The sequence below is a fragment of the Phaseolus vulgaris genome, chromosome 9 (genome assembly GCF_051622355.1).
Source record: "Phaseolus vulgaris cultivar YP4 chromosome 9, ASM5162235v1, whole genome shotgun sequence".
Lineage (NCBI taxonomy): Eukaryota > Viridiplantae > Streptophyta > Magnoliopsida > Fabales > Fabaceae > Phaseolus > Phaseolus vulgaris.
The window spans coordinates 22595628-22609609 of NC_143506.1; the positions used below are offsets into that span (position 1 = coordinate 22595628).

A 13982-nucleotide genomic window follows, 5' to 3' on the forward strand; every position below is an offset into this window, starting at 1 on the left:
ACAGTCAATACCCGTTAATTTACTAATGGTATTATAAAAAAAAGCAAAAGTGAAAATCTATTAACTTTCGCGTATTCACAAGTGGAAAAGATGTAATATATTTTAAGAAAAAATAATATTACTAAAAATAATTATATAAAAAATAATGTTGGTTATATAAAAGGGTGAGTGATTTGGGATATATTGAAGTGCATAAAATTTAGTACTTTAGTATTTGGATAATTTATGGATATTTTTTCTATTTTTAATTTTAAATATAATATAAGAATATGAAATATGTGTGTTTTGAAGATAATATTTAACATATTGTTATATTATAGAATTTTTAATTTTTAATTTTTAAAAACTAATTAAAAATAAAATAAAAATATTATATATATATATATATATATACAAAAAGGAAAACTCTCCTTTTATAATATATTGTATGCAACAGTTTCTCATTATTTGTTATCCCCTCCTCATATTAAGAATAATTTTAACATTATTGTATACATATAGGGAGAAAAAGTGTAGTTAAGTAGATTAAACAAGTCAGGGAAATTATTGATAATATCGTAATTTTATTTAATTTCTCTCTCCAAATATCAATATTAATATTCTTTAATTAATTTGTTTCGATTTTTCACATATGTTCTTAATTTTCGGTCTAAAATCAAAGTTGCTCTAATAATTCAATTTGCTTCTATACCTTTTTGAAAGTAACATTTGTTATTTCACCTTTTTCTCGACAAATAGCATTCATTATTTGTTAACATATTTTTCTTCAATGTTCCTAACTAAAATTACAAATATAAAAAGTTGTACACTTTCACTAAATTGACAAACCAATTGAGGGCGAACTTGAATAAGAGAAAAAATGATAGCTTTGAAGGGAAAATATTTAAAAAAAAGTGGGATTATTTGAATTAAGAGAAAGAAAATAAAAAATTAAAAAAAATATGAAAATTTATGTATCAGCTGATAGATGTGATTGATAAAAAAAAAATGTATTATATAATGGGAGTTAAATTATACTAATTAAAAAAAAATAAAAAACAACAATTATATAATGGGAACAATAAAATATTGTCAATAAATATAAAAAACATTTTCAAAAAATAAAAATACTTTTCTTTGATAAATATATTTTAATTATTTTTTAATTCGTTTTGATTATTTTATTATTTTATTACTACTATTATAGAAATTTATTTTAAATAATAATAATGTTATTATTATTTATTTTATTACTTTTAATATATTATTAATATTTATTTAGTAGAATAAATTTTGGATAGACTTAAGCTCTAAACATTTGAAGAGTACTCTTGTAAACATTGAAAAAAACTTTTATTTTCTATTTTAGAAAGAATATGATAAGTTGGGAGAAAGTAAATGCATTTTCTAGTAGATTAAATGTAACTCAAAATATATATCCATGTCAATCAAAAGTTCTCATGTTTAGGGTTTAGGGTTTAGGGTTTAGGGTTCATGTTTTAACTACATTTTTTTTATTTTCTTTTATGTTGAGAAATGTTTTACACTATCACAAAGATTTTGTTTTCACATGCCTCACATATATATTGTTTAACATTTAGTTAAGGAAGATTAAATAATATTAATCATTTCTTTCAAATGTTCTTCTCAGTGGACTTTTTTTTGTGTTTTCCTAAACACGATGTTAATGTTCTTTACCTGCTTATATACTTGTTCACCATTGTGGGGGCGTTGATGCATTTTCATCCTCCTAGCATGCATTAAATGTTTTCTTCAATCTACGGTATGGATGACTATGAGTAATGAACTTTTAATACCTAGTGTACATCGTCTTTTGTCCATGTTTCAATTGGGTATAACAAGTGTTTTCTTCACATATATGGCATGCATATTATTGTGCAAAATAGCATTGTAAGAAAATGAAAATCATCTTCACAGTATGCATAAAATATATCCACTCTTGTTTCCCACAACATCTTCTAATTATTAATCAAGAGCTTAAGATACACATCAATGTCATTTCTAGGTTATCTGGATCCTAAAATCATCATGTACAACATAATATATTTTCTCTTTATGTACAATAAAGAAGGCAAGTTGTAAATCACCAAGAAGTCGATCATGAATTGTGTTTATTACTTATGTTTAAATAAGAATTCATCTCATTTGTAGCAAGTTGTAAATCACTAACAAGACTGATCATGCATTGTGTTTACTATTTAAGTTGTAATGAGGATTCATATAATCTATAAAAAGTCCAAATCTCAAGTTTCTTGCCTTTGCACCAAATTCTGGAAATATTTCATCAAATCTCTTCCATTTTGAAGAATCAACTACATGTTGAAAAAAATTGTCACATTTTCTTCCATTTGCATGCCATGTAAGGTTCTTTGCATCTTCTATAGTGCTAAGCAATCATATAAACATAGGTATTGTTGACAAGTACCACAACACTTTAGCATGGGAACCCTCTGTTTCTTCCTCACCACTACTTCCATTAGGTTTCTTTTAAATTGTGATAACCCACATGTTGGACACATCCTTAATGTAGCAAACTCAATTTTGTACAATACCCAATCATTAGGGTGTGCATGTATCTTGTACTCCAAACACATACTACATACTATTTTCTTCGCATCATAGTTATGATTAGGTAATGTGTTACCTTTTGAAATTAACTCCTTCAACAACTCCAACAATTCATGAAACTTCTATCGATCCATTCATTTCTTGCTTTTAAATTGAACAATCTTAAAGTTATGGACAATTGTGTAAAATTAATGTATCTTAGGTTCCAAATAAGACTTTAAACAATCATACACATGCACTCTTCCAAAACTTTCTTCACCAACATCACGTATTATCTTCCCTAAATGGTTGTTCATCATTTCTTCAAAATTTGTTGTTCTTGTTGACATAGTTGGAATGTCTAATATTGTATAACTCTTCACTATACCAAAAATAAAAAAGTGATAATGTATCTCTCCATGATTCTGATGTATCTAATTAGACAACAAATGTATGGACAATAATATGTCTCATTAATAGGTTTTCCACTTTCCTAAGTAAATTGCAAGAACTCATTAACCCATTTTCCATAGCCTTCATAACACAACTTCCATTCATCCAACTTTTATTCATAACTAGGGATGACAATGTGGGTTGGCTCACAGTCTGCTATCAAAAAGCGCGAGGTAGACTCATTAATCTAGTCTGCTGACCCGCTTAGGCCTGCCCTGCATCACTCGCAGCCCGCGCGGGCCAATAACGGACGAGGCGGGTTGGCCTGCATAAATAAAAAAAGATAATTATTTTATTTTTTCTACAAAAAAAATCATACTCCACTCACTCATTATTGCAGTGTGACATTTATTTTATTTTGTTTTTAAAAATTTAAATTTAATGTACTAAAAAATATAATTTTTATTTTAATCATATAAAGGAGTTAATATTAAGAGTGACATTGAATCTAGTTTTAAGTAAAATCTTAAATTTAAAATTTGTTAATAAAAAAATAATATAAAGAAGAGATTTCAATAAGATACTCTTTAATTGACGGAAAACAAAACTTTAATTATTTTTAATCAAACCTTCTAACAACCCTCATACTTGAATTCATATTTTTATCTTAATTGAATGAATTGAAACATGGATAAAAATTTAATTTTTCAGTAGAAGAAATAGGTTTTTTTTATAATTAATTAAATTTTATTTCTTTTAAAATATTTTCCTTATGCAGGATGGCTCGCAGACCCATACACGACCTCTTATGCGAGACTGACCAGTAAAATGAGCTTGCATTCCTTGCGCGGGGTGGACCAACCCAATTGTCATCCCTATTCATAAATACATACGTAGTTTATAAACTTCATCATCATCATCAATCATACAATATAAACTTCATCATCATCATCAATCATACAATATGAGATTCTCACTTGTGTAATTAAAGGTGAGACCTACCCATTTGAATTTTTTTTTCATAATTTGCTAATGTCAACACCTAGTTCTATCTTTTTCTTATTAATAAAAAATAAATACCTCACTTTTGTCTTTTAAAATAATAATAAATATATCAATATAATAGTCTACTTGTACAATAAATCCAATACAAGTTATATAATTAAATTACAAAGAAAGAATATTAATTAAAAATATAAAAAATGATAAATAATTTGTCTTGCTTTTCTTGTGAATGTAAGAGTCATCCTTAAGCAATAACTCGCCATCATCGCAAGGCAACAATTAGCCACCATCGCAAGGCAACAATTAGCCACCATCCCAGAGCTAGTTCCACCAACGGAGACTTAGTGCCACAAGCAAAGACCTATAGCAACAACAAAAAGCTAGAGCAGAGAGTAACTAAAGCATCAACAAAAAGTTAGAGCAACCAATAAATCTCATGAAATCGTGCAAGATTGTATAAAAAGTTCAAATTTGTCATTAATTATAGATTCAAAAAATGTGTTTATAAATGAAGAAATTTATATTGATAAAGGGTTGAAATTTTTTTCAAAAAAATAGAGAGAAAGAACAAGATGATATAAAGAAAACTCACAAAGAAGCATTAATTAGACAATGTGTTTGAAATTAGTAATTAACTCTTATATCACTTTTAAATATTTTCATTTTTGTATAATGATTTTCCATGATCAACAATTTTTTTTTCTCTCAGCATAAGCTTCATCGTGATTGAATGTGAACTCCTCAGAATCGCACTTGAGTCACCCCGAAATCTCATTTGCGTCATCGTGAAATCATACTCAAATGATGAGATTCAAAAAATAACCACAATCTTAATTTCAATAATACAATGAAGATATAAGGAATTCACTTCAATGATGCACTCTGAATTACAAATGCTCCAATACAATTAGAGAGGACCGTTCACTACTACAAACCACACATATAAATAGATATAGATCACAAAAATGACTTCCAAAAGCACCACAATTTCTACGGGAAAGAAGAAACATTATACTTTATTTAAATAATTTTATGTATAACAATTTTTGGATGGAAAATAAACAAGTTGAAAATATTTATAATAGTATTTAATTTAGTTATTATAACAACTAATTATTTTTTATCTCTAAAATTGATTTTTATTTAATATTTTTCTAGTAGTGTAATTAAAGAAGTAAGCAATTAAAAGGATAGAAACAAAAAGCAAATAATGAGCTTTATAAAATATTGAGTCTTATTTTAAGAATATTTTTTCATATATTTCATATTAATAAAATTATGCAAACAAATTCGACCTTGTAATTTTTATGAAGCTTTAATTTTGTTTTTCTAATTGAATGCACTCTATTAACACAGGCTCATCAATTTGACTACAATTTTCAAACTCTCCTATGATGTTTTTGTAATTCTTTAAAATATCTAAAATCTCAACAATAAAGTATCCAAATCCAAATACATCAATAGGGATCATTATTTCTCCAACCTTTATATATTTAATCATTCATCTCCATATTTCATCATGTATATAACATATATCTCATAAATATAAAACTTTTCATTTTACTTTTTTTATTATATAACTGAAAGTTATTTTTGTCTTTAAAAAAGCCATAGGATTATACAATCTAAAAGTAAAAAATAATTTTCAAATTATCCAATATAAAAACCTATTTTTAAGTAAAAATAGAAGTTATGAATGATTTAATCTAGAAGTTAAAAATAAATTTCAAATTCTACAATCTGAAAGTTTTTCTATATTATGTAATCTTGAAATCTCAACTTTCAAATTAAATAATAAAAAAATAAAAAATAGAAATTTACATATTTATAAAATAATTGTAGGATGAAAATAGGGGATGAAGAACGAAATAACCCTTAATGGTTAGTGATGAAAAAGGGTAGAAAAGGGGAATTATGTTGAAGAGAAAAAAAGATGGAGGATTTGAAAAAGAAAAGAAAAAGAGAGTGTAGTAGTAAATAATGGGGTGGTGAAAACAGCGACTACCCAATTTTGTAACCTAAACACTGTTTGTTTGATTGGGTAGTGTAACGTGGTATTATTTGATGTTGGGCTACTTTGTTTACCTTGTTTTCATTTGATCATGTTCCTGCCTTTGTTGCAACTCCGAAATAAAAAGAATGGGAGAAAAGATCACTAGTAGAACTTCTCTATCATAATGAGAGTCCAAATTCTCAATGAAAGATTGGAAGGGTTAGATATATGATTAATATAGTCTGATACACAACTTTGTAATTAATTTTTAGCTATGTCATGATCTATCTGCTCATCTCACTCTCAGTGTCTTATTGTGCCATTTTTCAATAATGATGTTTGGCTCACAGCAATGGCAACGATGAGCAACGTAATAATAGTGTAATGATACTACAATTGTCACTTTCTGGTGTAAACCTGCTTTATTTATTGATAAACCAACCAACCAATTAATGCGTTGTTGAAGGGATGGAGCATGGCATGGAACCAGTTTTTGTAAGAAAATTGTTTATTGATTTTGAGATGTGATGGGAGCAGAATGTGGGGAAGGGTGCAGCGTTTGACCTGTACCATGTCCCATGCACTTGTCATGGCCCCAAGCGCCACCCACGAGTCACCAATTCTATTATATTACAGTAAATGCATGCAAATTATTTGACTTGGAAGGTGCCCATTCTAAATTACTACAACCCACCCTCTTGTTTTTTTTTTGTTTTTTTCTTATTAAAAGGTTATCTACATGCATGGTGAGTTATTATTTATTTTTGGTGGTTACAACGACAACTTATTTTAATCTCTTTCTTATTATTTTGACCTCTGCCCATTGGGAGGACGGGGAGGGTTGGAGCATGTGGCCAACACTATTATTACCATAAAAAAAAAACTTTGGCTGACTTTTGATATTTCTGTATTTAAGTAAAAAATTAAGGGCAATGTGTTAGGTATTTTTAGTATTTTTTTAATTGAATTTATAATTCTATCTCAACAAATTGTATAAATTGATGTTTAGAATCTTTATTTATTTATTTGAAATAAATTTCCAATTCAATTAAAAATAATATTAAGGTAAAATATAATATTTTGTTTATTAGCTAATGACAACCTAGTGAATGGGAACAAGTATAAGCGGGTGTGGATTTTATTATACTCATATCATTTTTGAAAAAAAAAATTATATTCATTTTTATCAGTATATTTTGTATATTATTTTTTTAACGACTATATTTATCCTTATATTTCCATTTCACATGGTGTGAAATACTAAATTTAAATAATTCTTTTATAAAAATCACACAAAAGAAAATATAATATTTGTACTACCAGTTGGTCATATGATAAAATGACCGATGACCTTCCAGTATACTCAAATCCAAACAACATCCTAAAACGTTATTTAATTAGTAATATGCAAAATATGAGCGTCAACGCATTTTTTTCAACTTTTCAAGTGATTTTTCAACTTTAACACATGCAAATTCTACTCATACGTACTTGAGCGTTGAAGTATCTTTACAGGTTTCCTGCCATTCAGTAAAAGCGTAAGGATTGAAAGGCTGTTGAACTTGGAGGCTGAGAAGACTAGAAACAGAAGATAAAAAAAGTCACTTTAAAAGGAATTCAACCTTGTAAGAACAATATTAACTAACAATTGTATAGAAAGAAAAGTTCTTCAGATATAACGAAATTAATAATCAAAGAGAAGATGAAATAAATTGTTTGATATGTTACATAACAAATTATGAGTTTACATTATTTAACTCATGAAAATACCTTAAAAATATGAGTAAATAAGTTAACAATTAAAAAAAATAATAAAAAATTGTACATCAAAATAAGAATCCTTCAAGTAAAACAAAATAAAAGACCCAAAGTAAGAGTGAAAAAATAAATAAATTACCTAATAAATTAAAGATATTTTAGTATAACTATTTATATATCTAACTTTTTAAAAGAATTATATATTATCTATATTCATGGTCGTATGAAGTTAATGTAAAGATTCCTTGTTAAAATGAGATGTATTTAACATACCACAAGATCAAGTAGTTTATTTGTCATAAAAGATGTTATCTATATTTTTTCTATTCATTAACAACAGCTATTGAACAGTTAATATGTTGGTTGACATTCATAATGGTCAATCTACCTACTATAGTACCCACTATAATGAATAATCAATTATGTAATTTTTTAAAATAATTTCATTAGAAAGTATAGTGAGTGAACATATAGAGATAAATATTTTCTAATCTAAATCAAAGATTTTAGATGCATTCTATCTCATAATTTTTGGATTATTTTTCAATTTTTTATTTGTCATTTTGTAAAACGCATTAATATGGTAGTTTTCATCAAATTGACCATAGTATATTAAGTTGCATAATAAAAACGAGGCATATGGCATTGATTGTTGAAATGAATGTTTATGCAAAAATAACCTACTTTCCAAAATTACTGAGAAACCCTTAACCTCCAAGCTTGAGAATCATAATTCCTAATACAAAGTGTTGTTAGGGTCACTTTTGATGATGATGTGAGATCAAACTCTAATCACACAATTAAGAGGACTAGTAGAATGAGATCAAAAGCAAACATGATAAAAATATTAATTGATTTTAATGATTATGATTGCTAAATCCCAATTTAATTTGAGTGAAAAATATATCAATTTAATTTGTAAACTTGCATTTATATCCTTTACCATACATAATTTGACAAAAAGAACCACATTTATACGTTGAAAAATTATAATTAAGAATTTTTAAAATAGTGAAAGGAAGAAATTAGTTTATTAAACCTACTTGTTATTGTCAATAACCTCTCCGGTGAGAAGGGTGTACTATTTTACTCTTAATTTGGTTCATTAAGATTTGATGGATAATAAATAGTGGTCAACGGCTAAAATGGAGTTAGTAAAATGCAATTTGTATAAAGCGATGTTACATATATGTGAAATGTGCATGCACAAGTGGAATAAACCCAGTCTTTCATGGTTATCAACATAATGTCCATGGTGTCAATACACAACTACCCAATGTCAATGTCCAGAGTATTCATCAATTTGCATTTTTTTTTAAATTCATGAACTATAAAAATAATATTGTTATTTCTACAATTAAATAATTTTAATATTCCACTCTCAATAAATAATATAACTAAAACATATTGAAACATAATTGATATGGACAAAGGTTTTCTTAAGAAAAATATTTGAACAGTGCAGTTGTAAAAATATTGTTAATAAATTAATAATATAATACAAACATGTAGGAATATATAGTCCTTTAACATAAATATAATCCAAGGAAAGTTTGGGAATTGATTACATTAATTAATTATTTTGTTAACAATGAATTTACTAAAAACACATTGCTTAAAGGGCACGCCATTATCCCGGTCTGTAAAAATATTAAAATGAAAAATAAAAAATATTGACCGAAAAAATTGTAAACCTTTCAATAGTTTTTATATTATAATGATCTCACTTATAAAATAAATCATTAAATTTTTAATACTAACCAGATTTAATTTAACCTTCAATATTTTCTTAACTGCAGTGAAAGGATTAGCATAGAATTATGATAAAAACCACAGCATTACCATTTTTTCTGGATAAATATCAGTACTTAAAGAAATAAATAGTAGATACATTTTTATATACTCTATATAATATGCTGCTTTTTGGCACTTCTCTTGAAGCGATTTTTTCATTACTTCAATTTATTTCACAAAGCTAAATTTGGTAAGGAAATAAATTATAAATGGAATTTAAATTGGAAAAGTAGCTTAGTGTATACATACAGTCTTTACAATTTAACTACCATGAATGTTTGATTCAATGGTAGTAAATGATAATTCAATGACTGGTTTTATTTTGGTGGATTTGATATTTAATGAGTCTCCACCATCAATTATATGTTTAGGGTATACTACATGGTTTCTTTGTTAAAATAAGCTGAAAAGGTGAGGAGAGATTATTATGCTCCCTTAACACAAGAAAAATATCTCTCATCCTAACTACCAAACAATTAAAACTTCTTTATATACATAAAACAATGAACAGTAAGATGATAAGATTTTTTTTGAAGTGAATGACAAATTTTTCTGTACTTGCCTTTGCAATTTGCATTCTTGCAAATAAAGGATCCTTGATTCAAGCAATATCCGTACGTAAAGTGCGATAGAAGCAGCAGGTATACATTCCTTTTATTTTAGGCTGGGAAGTTTCTCCGTGTGAGTTAGTGACGGAATTATTATATATCTATGTAAGCCTGCATGTTTGTAACCATTACTCTAAAACGCATATGCACCCTGCAATTTGTGCGGCATAAAATAATATGTCATCTTTGGCTTCTATATCATTACCGAATGAGTTTCTCTTACTTCAATTCAATTGCATGTGGCAGTGCTGTTGTCGCAAGCGAATACAGCTCATCTACCATCACTACCGATACACCATCATTGCAATGACCCCAGTTTGGATTTCCTTCCTCTTAACTACTCCTGAGCACAAGATGGACATGTATCAAATATGGCCCTGAACCCCCTGCTTTTCTAGCTAACCCCCAATTCCTCACTTTCTTTGTTCTTCAAGATTCGTACCATGGTTTTGGAAGACCTTGTGCTCTCTGTCTGTGGATCTTTAACTAGCTTGCTCAATTTTAGGATCAAGAAGTGAGCTGTAAGTATTCTATTTATGTGTCAAAGTGCTCTCTGCCTTCTAACTTTTTATCTGTGATCACTTGGATTAGTTCCATAATGCAAGGAAAGAATAAACCCAAAATTTTTATATTTTTAATACTTTTCTTGTGTATATAAAGGGAAAATATTTCTGCTGTTCATGTTTCTGATTGGCTCCATATAGTGGTGTGTTTGTCTGCTGTCAAAAGTCTTGGCCATCATCAGCAGGTTGTTATTGGCTGCCTGTTAAACTGACTTTTAGCTTCAAAGTTTAGGATTTGTCAAACACGAGCTGCTTATTTTGACTCAAGATATATATACTTAGTATAGTAAAATGCACACTGTATATTCAGCATGTCTTGTACACAATTGTCTTTGGTTCGAGTTTGCGTATATATTGAAAATACTCTTTGTTTATTAATTCTCTAATTAGTCCTTCTATATTACTTCAGTTTGGTTTCTTGTAAAGGTTACCAAAATCCTGAGTATAGGTGTTACTTTGCATCCAGGTTGTGTTGAACTGTTGATCTTCGTCTCTCTTCAACCCAGAAAATGGACAAGAAGCTGCCCCTTTTGTACATTTTTTCAGCAGTGTTGGTTAGTGTTGTGGCTGAACCAGTGGAAGATAAGCAGGCTCTGCTTGATTTCCTTGACAGCATTAATCACTCTCCTCATGTCAACTGGGATGCGAACACTTCTGTTTGCCAAAGCTGGAGAGGAGTGACTTGCAACTCTGACAAGTCTCGAGTCATAGCACTTCGATTGCCAGGAGCTGGTTTGAGTGGTCCAATCCCACCCAACACTCTGAGTCGCCTCTCTGCACTTGAGATTGTGAGTCTTAGATCGAATGGTATATCAGGCCCTTTCCCTGATGGATTCTCTGAGCTGAAAAATTTGACCAGTCTCTATCTTCAATCTAACAAGTTTTCTGGGCCACTACCATTGGATTTTTCAGTTTGGAATAATCTTAGTGTTGTCAATTTATCCAGCAATTATTTTAATGGGAGTATCCCTTTTTCAATTTCAAATCTGACTCATCTCGCTTCATTAGTCCTTGCCAACAACTCCCTTACGGGTGAGATTCCTGATCTCAATATTCCTAGCCTGCATGAGCTGAATTTAGCCAACAATAACCTTAGTGGGGTCGTGCCTACATCTCTTCTTAGATTTCCTAGTTCAGCCTTTGCTGGTAACAATCTCACATCAGCAACAGCACTTCCTCCGGCCTTTCCTGTGCAACCACCGGCTGTTCCTCCTGCAGAAAAATCCAAAGGACTCAGTGAACCTGCATTGTTGGGTATCATCATTGGTGCTTCCGTGCTGGGGTTTGTGGTGATTGCAGGTTTCTTGATTGTGTGCTGCTATCAGAATACAGATGTGAATGTGCAACCAATGAAATCCCAGAAAAAACAAGCCAATCTGAAAACACAATCTTCTGGAAGTCAGGACAAAAACAACAAAATAGTCTTCTTTGAGGGTTGCGATCTTGCATTTGATCTAGAGGACCTGTTGAGAGCATCTGCTGAGATTCTTGGCAAGGGCACCTTTGGCATGACATATAAAGCTGCTCTAGAGGATGCAACCACTTTGGTGATCAAGAGGTTGAAGGACGTCACAGTTGGAAAACGAGATTTTGAACAGCAGATGGAGCTGGTGGGGAGAGTAAAGCACGACAATGTGGAAGCAGTGAGGGCATATTACTACTCAAAGGAGGAGAAACTCATAGTATATGATTACTATCAACGAGGCAGCGTTTCTGCAATGTTACATGGTACATTGAACCATTTCTCTTATCTTAAAAATTACAGTTATATTATCTTCAGTTTCTCACACTTTTTCCAACAGGCTTACTAAGCGGGAATTTAGTTTTCTGCAATCATATAATACGACTAGGTGCCTGTTTGTATAAACAACACAATTGAGATCTTGTTGAATATGTACTTAGCAAGTAAGCAGTAATGTATAAGTTGGTTTAATAATTAAAACAGAAATAACGCTAAATAGATTTTTATAAGCTAGTTAAGCTGAACACAAGTTACGGATATATCATAAGTTATTTTCATAAGCTTTTCTGAAGGCTTGCACAAGTAATAAGACATGTCCAAATAAGTTGTAAAATAGATCTTCCGAACTGAGTCATACTTGGACAAACTGTTTTGTCATCCTACGCAGTCTCTCATCTACATGTCAACCTAACCTAGCTAGTAGTACTAGTAATAGAGTTAGACCCTAGAAGTATGTTGTTAGGAATGTTCTAAAATAAAATTAGTCCCTGACTGTGCATTCATGAATCAGGACTACTTCTAAGTCGGTGAAACAATCCGTCTGTCACACGGGTTGATTTTGGCTAATATTCCTTTGTTTTCCTAGTGCGTCTTTCTTATAAGTTGTACTAAACGATGAATTCAATAATTATACCTTCTCCATACGTATAATTATCTGGAAATGGCTAATGGGAGCGTGTTGATGCATGTGAATTATGCAGGCAAAGGAGGGGAAGGTAGAAGTACTTTAGACTGGGATAGCCGTTTGAGAATTGCAATTGGTGCAGCGAGAGGCATTGCTCACATCCACGCACAACATGGAGGGAAACTCGTTCATGGAAACATAAAAGCCTCAAACATCTTCCTCAACGTACAAGGATACGGATGCATATCTGACATTGGCTTGGCAACATTGATGAGTCCAGTACCTGTCCCAGCCATGAGAACAACTGGATACCGCGCACCAGAAATAACTGACACGCGCAAAGCAACCCAGGCATCTGATGTCTACAGTTTTGGGGTGCTACTACTCGAGCTTTTGACTGGGAAATCGCCCATAAACAGCACAGAAGGTGAGCAGGTTGTCCACTTAGTTAGATGGGTGAATTCTGTTGTTAGAGAGGAGTGGACTGCAGAAGTGTTTGATGTAGAGCTGTTGAGGTATGCGAACATAGAGGAAGAAATGGTGGGGATGCTACAAATAGGGATGGCTTGTGCTGTAAGAATACCGGATCAGAGACCAAAGATGCCTGATGTGGTCAAAATGGTGGAAGAGATTCGTCGTGTAAATACGCCAAATCTACCATCAACGGAGTCTCGGTCAGAAGTTTCTACACCCACACCTCGTGCAGTGGACATACCTTCTACCTCTGTTCAACAATGATATTCTTTTGTTCTGGTTAATAGTCGTTAAGATTTAACCAATTCAATTATATTCATTACAGTAGAAATGATATCCATCAAAAGGACTTCTGGTCCTAGGAAGTTTGCAAAACATATTTCTTATGAGTAGTTAAGCTACCAGTAATATCATACCCGGTCCCTTCGCTCGTAATTATTGTGTTATATTATGCAGTCAAGTAATCTTTCGTGTCCGTTAT

At 30.4% G+C, this 13982-nt stretch overlaps 1 protein-coding gene across 3 annotated transcripts; it reads left to right on the forward strand.

Moving 5' to 3' along the window:
• The first annotated feature begins 9855 nt into the window (after positions 1 to 9855).
• On the forward strand, positions 9856 to 13936 carry LOC137820535 (putative inactive receptor kinase At4g23740). 3 transcript variants are annotated; one of them, XM_068624672.1, is made up of 4 exons: positions 9856 to 10131; positions 10345 to 10619; positions 11128 to 12389; positions 13104 to 13936. In XM_068624672.1, the coding sequence occupies exons 3-4, from the start codon at positions 11171 to 11173 to the stop codon at positions 13763 to 13765; spliced, it is 1881 nt and encodes a 626-aa protein (XP_068480773.1). In that variant the 5' UTR covers positions 9856 to 10131; positions 10345 to 10619; positions 11128 to 11170; the 3' UTR covers positions 13766 to 13936. The 3 variants fall into 3 exon arrangements, with proteins under 3 accessions (XP_068480773.1, XP_090150966.1, XP_068480774.1); XM_090294840.1 differs by having other exon boundaries at positions 9886 to 10619; XM_068624673.1 differs by lacking the exon at positions 9856 to 10131 and having other exon boundaries at positions 10615 to 10846.
• The last annotated feature ends 46 nt before the right edge of the window (positions 13937 to 13982 follow it).

What these genes read in the sequence shown, in the direction of transcription:
- LOC137820535 (XM_068624672.1), top strand. Translation starts at nt 11,171, where the DNA reads ATGGACAAGAAGCTGCCCCTTTTGTACATTTTTTCAGCAGTGTTGGTT. An exon ending in CGTTTCTGCAATGTTACATG is followed by an intron (nt 12,390 to 13,103) that starts GTACATTGAACC and finishes TGAATTATGCAG; the next exon opens with GCAAAGGAGGGGAAGGTAGA.